Source organism: Trachypithecus francoisi, unplaced genomic scaffold, assembly GCF_009764315.1.
Source record: "Trachypithecus francoisi isolate TF-2019V2 unplaced genomic scaffold, Tfra_2.0 Lachesis_group14, whole genome shotgun sequence".
Lineage (NCBI taxonomy): Eukaryota > Metazoa > Chordata > Mammalia > Primates > Cercopithecidae > Trachypithecus > Trachypithecus francoisi.
Window position 1 is genome coordinate 60,299,666 of NW_022681459.1, and position 12,144 is coordinate 60,311,809.

The 12,144-nt window shown below is 47.1% G+C and overlaps 1 protein-coding gene across 1 annotated transcript in view; it reads right to left on the bottom strand.

The window, feature by feature from the left end:
- The window catches only part of MEI1 (meiotic double-stranded break formation protein 1), a 101,979-nt gene that overhangs the window by 39,363 nt on the left and 50,472 nt on the right, over positions 1–12,144 (bottom strand). Inside the window, exons 15-17 of the mRNA XM_033233794.1 lie at positions 11,871–11,982; positions 7,075–7,135; positions 4,556–4,653 (exon numbers count right to left, since the gene is read on the bottom strand). Of these exons, the coding sequence (XP_033089685.1) occupies positions 4,556–4,653; positions 7,075–7,135; positions 11,871–11,982 (271 nt within the window). The remainder of the gene's footprint in view (positions 1–4,555; positions 4,654–7,074; positions 7,136–11,870; positions 11,983–12,144) is intronic.

Here is a 12,144-nt window from a genome sequence, read left to right on the forward strand (position 1 = left end):
ATCAGACGCTCCTCTTCCTTTGAGCAAGGTTCAGCCTACCAGGAAATACTAAAGTTAACAAGAGGAAGGACATGGATATGTCTCAAAAATTAACATTCATTCTTTTTTATTGCCTTTTTTCTTTTGACAGAATCTCGCTCTGTTGCCCATGCTGGAGTGCAATGGCGCAATCTCGGCTCACTGCTACCTCCCCCTTCTGGGTTCAAGCAATTCTCCTGCCTCAACCTCCCAAGTAGCTGGGATTACGGGCACCCACCACCATGCCCAGCTAATTTTTTGTATTTTTAGTAGAGACGGGGTTTCACCATGTTGGCCAGGCTGGTCTCGAACTCCTGACCTCAGGTGATCCACCCACCTCCACCTCCCAAAAACATTCATTTGACATATGTTCATTGAGTGGCTACTACTCTTAGGACAGGCTGTGAGACCCAGGCCCTACCTCCAGGAACTGGCAGCTGATGGGAAGAGACATATAATGAGACAGGCAATTGCAGGACATGTGATCAGCGCCATATTGAGGAGGGACTGACTCAGATCACCTGGCATGGGGAAGGCAAGGTCAAAGAGGAAGAAACTGTGGGCTGAGTGTGGTGGCTCACACTTATAATCCCAGCACTTTGGGAGGCTGAGAAGGGTAGATCACCTAAGGTCAGGAGTTCAAGACCAGCCTGGCCAACATAGTGAAACCCTGCCCCTACAAAAATACAAAAATTAGCTGGCCATGATGGCGGGTGCCTGTAATCCCAGCTACTTGGGAGGCTGAGGTGGGAGAATCACTTGAACCCGGGAGGCAGAGGTTGCAGTGAGCCGAGATGGCACCATTGCACTCCAGCCTGGGTGACAAGTGCAAAACTCCGTCTCAGAAAAAAGAAAGCAAGCTTTGGGAGGCCGTGGCGGGCGGATCACGAGGTCAGGATCGAGACCATCCTGGCTAACACAGTGAAACCCCATCTCTACTAAAAATACAAAAAATTAGCCAGGCGAGGTAGCGGGCCCCTGTAGTCCCAGTTACTCCGGAGGCCGAGGCAGGAGAATGGCGTGGACCCGCTGGGGGCGGAGCCTGCAGTGAGCCAAGATCGCACCATTGCACTCCAGCCTGGGTGACAGAGCAAGACTCCGTCTCAAAAAAAAAAAAAAGAAAAAGAAAGAAACAAACGAACTGTGGAGGGTGAGGAGAAAACAGGCAGCGACAGGAGAAAAGAAAAAAGGAAGCAAAGTGTTCAGAGGCCTGAAGGCATGAGAAGACATGCCATGTTTCTATTCAGTGTGACTGGACAGTCAGTGAATAGATGTGGGGTGTCAGCAGCTGGGGAACTATGTGATGTAATCTGCAGCTGGACTGTGAAAGACCTTTAAGCAAATGCCACTTAAAGAACTGGGACTTTATCCTGAGGGCAGATTTCTAGATTTCTTATGAAAACGGTTTCATAAAAGAAGGAATATTTTAATATCAAAAGAATAGGAAAGAAGAACAGGCATGGTGGCTCAAGCCGGTAATCCCAGCACTTTGGGAGACCAAGGCAGGTAGATCACCTGAGGTCAGGAGTTCAAGACCAGCCTGGTCAACATGGCAAAACCCCGTCTCTATTAAAAATACAAAAATTAGGCTGGGCGCGGTGGCTCAAGCCTGTAATCCCAGCACTTTGGGAGGCCGAGACGGGCGGATACGAGGTCAGGAGATCGAGACCATCCTGGCTAATACGGTGAAACCCCGTCTCTACTAAAAAATACAAAAAAACTAGCCGGGCGAGGTGGCAGGTGCCTGTAGTCCCAGCTACTTGGGAGGCTGAGGCAGGAGAATGGTGTAAACCCGGGGGGCGGAGCTTGCAGTGAGCTGAGATCCGGCCATTGCACTCCAGCCTGGGCGACAGAGCGAGACTCCGTCTCAAAAAAAAAAAAAAAAAATACAAAAATTAGACAAGTGTGGTGGCAAGCACCTGTAGTCCCAGCTACTCAGGAAGCTGACACACAAGAATTGCTTGAACCCAGGAGGCGGAGGTTGCAATGAGCCGAGATTGCACCACTATTCTCCAGCCTGGGCAACAGAACAAGACGCTGTCCCAAAACAAAAAACAAAAACAAAAACAAAAAAAAAGGAAAGAAAAGGACTGACCTCAGAGTTTAAAATTTGAATAAAGGCCAGGCGCAGTGGCTCAAACCTGTAATCCTAGCGCTTTGGAGGCCAAGACAGGTAGATTGTTTGAGGCCAGGAGTTCAAGACCAGCCTGGCCAACATGGCAAAACCCCATCTCTACTAAAAATATAAAAAAATCAGCTGGACATGGTGACACATGCTTGTAGTCCCAGCAACTCAGGAGACTGAGACACAAGAATCACTTGAATCTGGGAGGTGGAGGTTGCAGTAAGCTGAGATCGCTCAACTCCAGCCTGGGCAACAGAGTGAGCCTCTGTCTCAAAAAACAAACAAACAAAAAAGCCTGAATAAAGTCAACTTTATCCTTATGTTCCACATTTCACCATGGACCAGAGAAAACTCCATCACTATCTGACAATACTCCACAGACTGATGTGTGGAGACCACAGTTGAAGGCCAAGGGAGTTAAGATGTTAAGACTTTGTTTTCAGCTAATCATTCCAGCAGTCAGTGGATGAGAGATCGAAAGACAGGACCTCAGTTGAAGGTCAACTGAAAGAATCCATCCTGCCACGGCAGTGGACCCAGGGCCAAGTCCTGGGCAAGCAGAGGGTGAGGATGGTGCATGTCCCACAGCAATTTGGTAGCAGAGCCAGGTCAGCTCTCCTAATTCCAAGTTCAGTGCTTGTCCATCAAAGCATGCTCTAATCAATAATAATAATGAAACAAATATCCTTCAGTCACACACATCCACCTGCCTTTCTCCTGATATATAAAAGAAAGAAGCAGTCTGCATGTATGAGAGATCTGCTGCACTTCCTGGCACGCTGAGATTTAAGAAGCCTCAGTGTCTAAGGCAGGAGATGGGTGGGGCTCCCCTTGGTTTGACAAGCAAGGGAACTGCCAGCAGCAGTGGAGCAGGCACTCATAAGCATGAGAGATGATTGTGATGTGACTGCCAATAGTCTTAGGCTACATGGCAGAAATCATCATGCTATTCTCTCTGCAGGCCAGATCATGCCTGAACAGGGAGATTACAGAAAGGAGTAGCCAGCATAGTGAGAGAACCAGTAGCCAAGCTATGTTGGAAGCAATAAAAATGCTCAGCTGGGCTTCTCTCCCTCTCAGCAGGATGTCTGGGAAAGCTAAAAGAGAGCAACAGGTGTAGAGAGTGGGGGAGACCACACAGAGTCTTCACAAATATAATAAGGGGGAAAACAGCCAGAACTAGGTCTTACCCACAGAGGTATATTTGTTGAATGAATGATGAACGATGATTAAACTGTTTTATATTATACCAGGAGACAGGTCTAAGATAGAGGAACCCCCCAGGGAAAATAACATACTGTTATAATCACTCTATCCACAGCAGTACCTAGGCCTCCCTTGGCAGGTAGCAGAAGCTCAATAAATGTTCAACGAGAGGGAAAACTTCCAGCTCTCAGCCCTGCAGCTGCTGTTCCTCCTGCCTAGATTCTGCATGGCTTTCCTTTACTTGACTCAGACCTCTGCTCAAATGCCACTTCCACATGGAAGCCTTCACTGACCACCCTATCTAACATGTATCTCTCCTCCTTCTATCACTCTCTATCCTTTTGCCCAGTTTTATTTTTTTCATAGTGCCTATGGATCTCTCACATAGTATGCATTTGCTTATTTCCTGCCTGTCTCAATCTATGAGAGTAGGGCTTTGTATCCCTGGCTCTTTCACCAGCACCTCGAATGGAGTCTGACACACAGTAGATGCTCAAGAAATACCTCTTGGCTTGGCACGGTAGCTCATGTCTGTAACCTCAGCACTTTGGGAGGTAGAAGCGGATTACCTGAGGTCAGGAGTTCAAGACAAGCCTGGCCAACATGGTGAAAGCCCGTCTCTACTAAAAATGCAAAAATTAGCCAGGCGTGTTGGCGGGAGCCTGTAATCCCAGCTACTTGGGGGCTGAGGCAGGAGAATTGCTTGAACCCGGAAGGTGGAGGTTGCAGTGAGTGAGATCATGCCACTGCACTCCAGCCTGGGCAACAGAGCGAGGAAGGAAGGAAGGAAGGAAGGAAGGAAGGAAGGAAGGAGGGAGGGAGGGAGGGAGGGAACACTACTTGAATAAATGAAGAAACAGAACACACTATTCGTGCTATAGTGAACACTGGACTCCTAAGGCCTGGTGTGGGGATGTTGCAGAGGAGACTGTCAGGAAGAAGGAACTGGACTTGATCCTTCTCAACTGGACTTGAGGATCCTTCTCAACTCTGCGGTGCCAGGAGCCTTGGGTTCCATCATTTTCCAGTTCTATTATTTCACATCCCTAGGAATCAACCTATAATAGTATCACTCTGATTCCTCTGGGCAGCCTCAAGCAAAGAAATCTCATGCCTGTACTAACTCACTATCTAGTCAATCAGCAAGGCACCCAGACTCTAAAGACCAGCACAGGCCACATGAGTGGTCAAATTGTAGCATCTTACCTTCTTCGGAAGGTGGTCCTGTCTTCTCTGGAGCTGAGAGGAGGTTGAGGCACATACAGTAGAGGAAATTGGAACACACCTGGTTTAGGGCTGAGTGACTTAGAGAGGGAGGAGAAGAAAGAACAGAAGAGATGACATTGCTACTTTGGGAGAGCATTATCCCTGCCATATGCCTGGGCACCACTGCTTTGTGCCAGAGGCTAGTGAAATTCTAGCCATGGCCATGGCAGAAGAGGTCCTAAGGTGGCTATGAAAAGTAAATATGGGGCTGGGCACAGTGGCTTATGCCTGTAATTCTAGCACTTTGGGAGGCCAAGGCGGGTGGATCACCTGAGGTCAGGAGTTTGAGACCAGCCTGGCCAAAATGGTGAAACCCCATCTCTACTAAAAACACAAAAATTTGGCCAGGCGCAGTGGCTCATGCCTGTAATCCCAGCACTTTGGAGGCTGAGGCGGGCAGATCATGAGGTCAGAAGTTCCAGACCAGCCTGACCAACGTGGTGAAACCCTGTCTCTACTAAAAATACAAAATTAGCCAGGCGTAGTGGCGCACACCTGTAATCCCAGCTACTCAGGAGGCTGAGGCAGGAGAATCGCTTGAACTCAGAAGGCAGAGGTTGCAGTGAGCTGAGATAGTGCCATTGCACTCCAGCCTGGGCGACAGAGGGAGACTCGGTCTCAAAAATAATAATACAAAAATTTGCTAGGCGTGGTGGCAGGCACCTGTAATTCCAGCTACTCGGGATGCTGAGGCAGGAGAATTGCTTGAACCCAGAAAGCAGAGGTTGCAGTGAGCCAAAATCGTGCCATTGCACTCCACCCTGGGTGACAAGAGCAAGGCTCTGTCTTAAAAAAAAAAAAAAAAGTAAATATGGAACCTGCTGCTTCAGCTGTAACTTGGACACTTGGCCCATATAGGCATTCACTAAAAATTTACTGAAAAAATATGAAGTGGGGGCTATAAGCTCTAATTTAATAAAACATGCAAATAAAAAAGTGCCCCTAGGCCAGAAAAGGGCTGAGGAAGTACTAGAAAAAGCAGCAGCAGCTGAACCCCACATGGGCAGTCAAGGAGTACTTCCAAAATTTTGACTTTCAATCCAGGTGGGTCCTTGTATTCTCTTCTAAATGTTGGATGGTGTATTCAGTATTATGGAAGGAAAGCTGGGCACTACATTGTAGCCAGCTTGTAGGCTGTGGGAAGTAACAAATTAATCTTCTTAGTAAATACAGAAACAGGGGGCAAATCATAAATGAGAAGGTACAGAGGCTGCTCTAGAAATCTAACAAGACAGAGACTGAGACAGCGACCTCTACTTTAACAAGAGTTTCTCCTCTAGAATTGGAGAGCTGGTAGAAACTAGAATATGACAGGCACTGCATCCTTTCCCCTTTGAGGTCCTCAATTTCCTCAGTGGTCTCACTCTGTCGCTCCAGCTAGAGTGGGGCGTGATCATAGCTCACTGCAGCTTTTTTTTTTTTCTTTTTCTTTTAAGACGGAATCTTACTCTGTCACCCAGGCTGGAATGCAGTGGTGCTATCTCAAGAAGCTCACTGCAACCTCCACCTCCCGGGTTCAAGCCAATCTTCTGCCTCAGCCGGAGTTTCCTGCTCAACCCGTCCAGTTTCCTCATTTAAATGAGAGGTTAAACAAATGATCTCTGAAAGCCCTTCCAGTTTTGGGGGGCATTTTGGACAGAGAGAGACAAGGTCTCACTGCCGCTTTGACCTCCTAGGCTCAAAGATCCTCTCACCTCAGTCTCCTGAGTATCTGAGACTAGAGGTGTGTACCACCAGGTCTGGCTAAAAAAAAAAAAACAAAACAAAAAAAACAAACACAAAACTTGTGGCCAGCCACGGTGGCTCACACCTGTAATCCCAGTACTTTGCGAGGCCAAGGCGGGCGGATCACCTGAGGTCAGGAGTTCGAGACCAGTCTGGCCAACATGGTGAAACCCCATTTCTACTAAAAATACAAAAATTAGCCAGATGTGGTGGCAGGCATCTGTAATCCCAGCTACTCAGGTTCTGATGCAGAAGGATTGCTTGAACTCAGGAGGCGGTTGTTGCAGTGAGCCAAGATTGTACCACTGCACTCCAGCCTGGGTGACAGACCAAGACTCCATCTCAAAAAAAAAAAAAAAAAAAATTTATAGAGACCAGGGTCTTGCTATGCTGCTTAAGTTGATCTTGAACTGCTGTCTTCAAGCAATCCTCCCATCTTGGCCTCCCAAAGTGCTGGGATTACAGCCATGAGCCACTGTGCCGGGCCTCTCCCAGTTTTGATGTGACAGGTACCCATCCAAGTATCACCAGGCATAAGATCCTTACCAGGCAAGATTCAATACAACCTACAGAAGCATGTTCAGCTTACTGCACCAGATGCGGAGCAAGGCAGACACTATGTCAATACCACCATGAGCTCATGACTAAAACATACCAGCCAACAATTCCCACTTGCCCCGTCAAGAGGGACATTGGCCCCTTGGCCACTCAATCTTGCCTGGGACCACACATACCTCAGACCACTGCAAAACCTGGCCTTCAGCTCCAGGGTCAGTCGTATGAAGGATGAGGCAGCTTCGGAGAAGTGGGAATAAAGCAGACAGCAGTTTAAACCAGACTTGTCACAGAGAGTCCCAAGCCTGGGTGGTATCAAAAAGCTCTGGTTTTAGAGTTACACAGACCTGGTTCAAAATGTGCTCTATCTCTATCTGGCAGTTTCACTCTGGAAAGGTTTTTTAACTTCTCTGAGACTCAGTTTTGATATTTGTACCTCACAGGTTGCTGTAAAGCTAAGTAAGATAAATGCATGGAGAACATCTAACAAGCACTTGGCTCAAAGTAAGTGCTGAAATAAGTGCTCATTTTCTTCCATTCTGAATGATCCTCCACTACAATTTGGTACATTTGACAAGGACCTAGGAAGGGCACATCTGCTCCTTCTATCCCTTCTTCCAGTTTCATAGAAAACAATCCAGTTTCAGATGCAGAAAGAACAGGAGTAGTTACTATTTTATTCTCATCTCTAAATTGTCTGTTGAAAGCAATTGGTTCTCAGAACAGGGGTCCGATAACATTATCTTTTTTTTTTTTTTTTTTTTTGAGACAGAGTCTCACTTTGTCACCAGGCTGGAGTGCAGTGGCATGATATCGGCTCACTACAACCTCCGCCTCCCAGGTTCAAGCGATTCTCCTGCCTCAGCCTCCCAAGTAACTGGGACTACAGGTGCGCACCACCACACCCAGCTGATTTTAGTATTTTTAGTAGAGACGGGGTTTCACCATGTTGGCCAGGATGGTCTCGATCTCTTGACCTCATGATCCGCCCACCTCGGCCTCCCAAAGTGCTGGGATTACAGGTGTGAGCCACTGAGCCCAGGCTTTTTTTTTTTTTTTTTTTTTTTTTTTTTTTTTTTTAAGATGGAGTTTCACTCTTATTGCCCAGGCTAGAGTGCAATGGCACGATCTTGGCTCACTGCAACCTCCACCTCCCAGATTCAAGCAATTCTCCTGCCTCAGCCTCCTGAGTAGCTGGGATTACAGGCATGTGCCACCATGCCCAGCTGATTCTGTATTTTTAGTAAAGACAGTTTCTACATGTTGGTCAGGTTGGTATTGAACTCCGGACCTCAGGTGATCCGCCCACCTCGGCCTCCCAAAATGCTGGGATTACAGGTGTGAGCCACTGTGGCCTGGCCAGCAGTTTCTGCCTTAGCTGTTGACCCTGGCCCAGGCCCTTGTGCTTCTGGCTCCTCCCAGTCTCTCCAGTAAGGCTTTCAGCCAATACTAACCTCTGTTCTGCCTTCCCTGGGCCACTGTAAAGCAGAATCCTAGATAAAGACGACTCAGAAGCTCCCATTTCACCAGCCCCGGAGTTGGGAATAATCTGTATTTTATCCTGGGGCTAATGCTGCTGACAGGGAATCCCTCAGGGTTTCACAGCAACTCTCTGGGGCAACAATTTAACCCATGACTTCCCCAGGGAAGGGGCACCAAGCTTCTCTTCCAGATGGGCTCCTCTTGGCCCAATCTCTCAGGGATCCAGAGTTTCTCCACCCTCCTACTCCAGGTCTCCATACCATTCATGGCTGGCAGTGCCTGCCTCCCTCCTCCCTCTTGCAGGTTGAGCCTCTAATCCTGTGCTACCTGGCTTCATGTTGCACAGATCTCCCTATAGATCTCACAGCCTTTTTCTACATCCCCTATTCCCCACCACTGCCCCCAAGAGATCTACACTTGTCTCTCATCCAGTGCCCTAAGACTAGATCCTCTTGGGTCCTGAAGTATGGCAGGCAGGAAGAATGTTAGAAGGAAGGGAAGAAGTGTGTATCAGTTATCACAATGGCTGAGGGATGCAGTCTTCAGGAAATCTATATAATCACCTTGTTTAATTCTCACTATTATCACCACGTTCTAGCTAAGGACACTAGAGATAAGAAAATTAATTTCTGCAATCTCAATAAACAAGTTAAGAGAGGTGAGAAGAATTTCAACTCATATGGGCTAACAACCACAGTCTCTCTACTGCTTCTTCCTATGAGCAGCTAATCAGATAAATGTTTCCAGTCCTAGGGGCTAGAAAAATCCTTCCTAACTCCATGTTCCCCTCTACTCATACCCCCATTTCTCACCTTCCCCTCACACGAAACTTGTCAAAAGAGTTGTGCATCCTGTCTCTATTGCCTCATCTTGCACTCATTCTTTAACTCACTCTGGTCTGGCTTCCATTCCAACCACTCCACAGAAACTGCTCTGGCCAACGTGGCCAAAAGCTGCCATGAAGCCAAGTCCAATGGACATTTTTAAATCTTCATCTTACTTGACCTCTGGGATGCATTTCACGCTCCTCACTACTCCCCAATCCACAAAACTCTCTTCATTTGGCTTCCCTAATGTCATACCCTCTGGTTTCCTTCCTACCTCTCCAAATGATCGTACTCTCCTCCTCCTGACCATTAAATGCTTCTCTCTTAATTTTGTCTTGGCTTCTTTCATCATTTCATTTTACACATTCAACTTTGAAGAATCTCACCTGATCCCCACTGAGGAGTCAGCCTCACAAAGACAGGGGTCTGTTTTGTTCACTGCTAAATCTCCAGCTATAGCATGGTATCTTGCATGCAGTAAGTGCCCAATATTTGTTGAATGAATGAAAGGCTGGATGCTGAAGATTTCTATACCTGTATCTAAATCCCAGATCTCTCCCTTGTCTTCAGACTCAATTACCCACCTAACATCTTCACTGGAACATTTCACATTCACCCTGACCCAAATTGACCGTATCCTCTACTGCCTCCCCAAACCAGATCCTCCCGCAGTGAGCCTTCTCTCAGTTAAACACACCACCATCCACATAGAAGGCAGCCAGAAGCCAGGCATTACCCTGCACTGTTCCCTCTCTTTCAAGCCCTACATCCAACTATTCCGTGCCCCAACACTACCTTAGTTCCTACCACCAACCTGAGTTAATCCAAGAGGCTGAGATACATGCCTCCAATCTGCCTCCCTCTAACTCATAGTCCACACAGCTCCAAGAAAGATCTTTCTGAAACAGAAATCTGAAATGTTGCTCCGCTTCTTTAAAACTCAACAAAACTCCTAGGATAAAATCCAAATTCCAGGCCAGATGTGGTGGCTCACGCCTGTAATCCCAGCACTTTGGGAGGCCAAGGTGGCCGGATCACCTGAGGTCAGGAGATCGAGACCAGCCCGGTCAACATGGAGAAACCTCCATCTCTACTAAAAATACAAAATTAGCTGGGTGTGGTGGCACACGCCTGTAATCTCAGCTACTCGGGAGGCTGACGCAGGAGAATCACTTGAACCCGGGAGGCAGAGGTTGTGGTGAGCCGAGATTGTGCCATTGCACTCTAGCCTGGGCAACAAGAGCAAAACTCCGTCTCAAAAAAAAAAAAAAAAAAAAAAGGCCAGGAACAGTGGTTCACACCTCTAATCTTAGCACTTTGGGAGGCCGAGGTGGGCAGATCATGAGATCAAGAGATCGAGACCAGCCTGGCCAAGATGGTGAAATCCCATCTCTACTTAAAAAAAAAAAAAAATTACAAAAATTAACCAGGCGCAGTGGCAGACGCCTGTAATCCCAGCTACTTAGGAGGCTGAAGCAGGAGAATCGCTTGAACTGGGCGGGGCAGAGACTGCAGTGAGCTGAGATCATGCCACTATACTCCAGCCTAGGTGACAGAGTGAGACTGTCTCAAAAAAATAAATAAATAAATAAGAAAAAAAAAGTCCAAATTCCTCACAAGGCCAACAAGGGCCTACTTGGCTGAGCCCTGGCTGCCTCTCCACAGTAGACTTGTTGCACAACATTTGTTGCATGCCATGTGACAAGAATAAAAGAAAAAACATTAAATTATAATGATAAGAGTCAAATATAGCTCAGAGATTAAGAAAGCATGTTCTGGCCAGGCGCAGTGGCTCACGCCTGTAATTCCAATACTTTGGGAGGCTGAGGCGGGCGGATCATGAGGTCAGGAGATCGAGACCATCCTAGCTAACACAGTGAAACCCCGTCTCTACTAAAAAATACAAAAAAATTAGCTAGGTGCAGTGGCAGGCGCCTGTAGTCCCAGCTACTCGGGAGGCTGAGAGGAGAATGGCGTGAACCCAGGAGGCAGAACTTAAAGTGAGTCGAGTTCGCGCCACCGCACTCCAGCCTGGGCGACAGGGCAAGATTCCATCTCAGAAAAAAAAAAAAGAAAAGAAAGCACGTTCTACAGCCAGATTCCCTGGGTTTGAATCCTGGGCATACCACTTATAGTGTGACCTTAGGCAAGTGACTTAACCTCTCTGAGATTCAGTTTGCTCATCAGTAGAATGAGTATAATCGTAATAGACAATTCCTAGGGTTTTTCTGAGGACTAAATGAGTCCATACATGCAAAGCACTTAAAACAGTGTCTCACACACTGTAAGAACTTAAATGTTAGTTATTATTAATAACTCGTCACTAATGTTACTAAAAACTCTCAGCTAATTTTTCTTTGATTTTTTTTCAGAGATGGGGTCTCACTGTATTGTCCAAGGTGGTCTCAAACTCCTAGCCTCAGGTGATCCTCCCATCTTGGTCTCCTGAAGCACTAGGATTACAGGCATGAGCTACCACACCCAGCCCCTTTAACGACTTTTGATTGCTGCCTGATACTTCCTTTCACTCAACAGTGGACAAAGGATACAGATTCTGAATGAATTAGTAAATGTGCACCCACAACTTATGCTCTCTTTGAATACTCTCTGAGCACTGCCTAAGGTGCTTGCCTCTCTCCCAACCTCCACATTTGCCTACTGCCTACCAAGCTTCTTGGAAAACTTCTCCTTCATGTGGGGAACGATGACAAAGAGGCTGTGTAGAATTGAGAGGAAAACTTCCATCAAAGCTGGGTGGGTGGTCTGCTCCAAGTGTCTCTGCAAAGAACCAGGAGAGAGAACATAGCCCACCGGGACTGAGTCTCTGAAGAAGAAAAGGCATCAGAGAAAATTCTCATCAAATCTAGCAACAGTAGATTAACTCCTTTCACTTGAAAGACACAAGAAAAGCTAGGGAATTTAAAGTCCAAACCTACATCT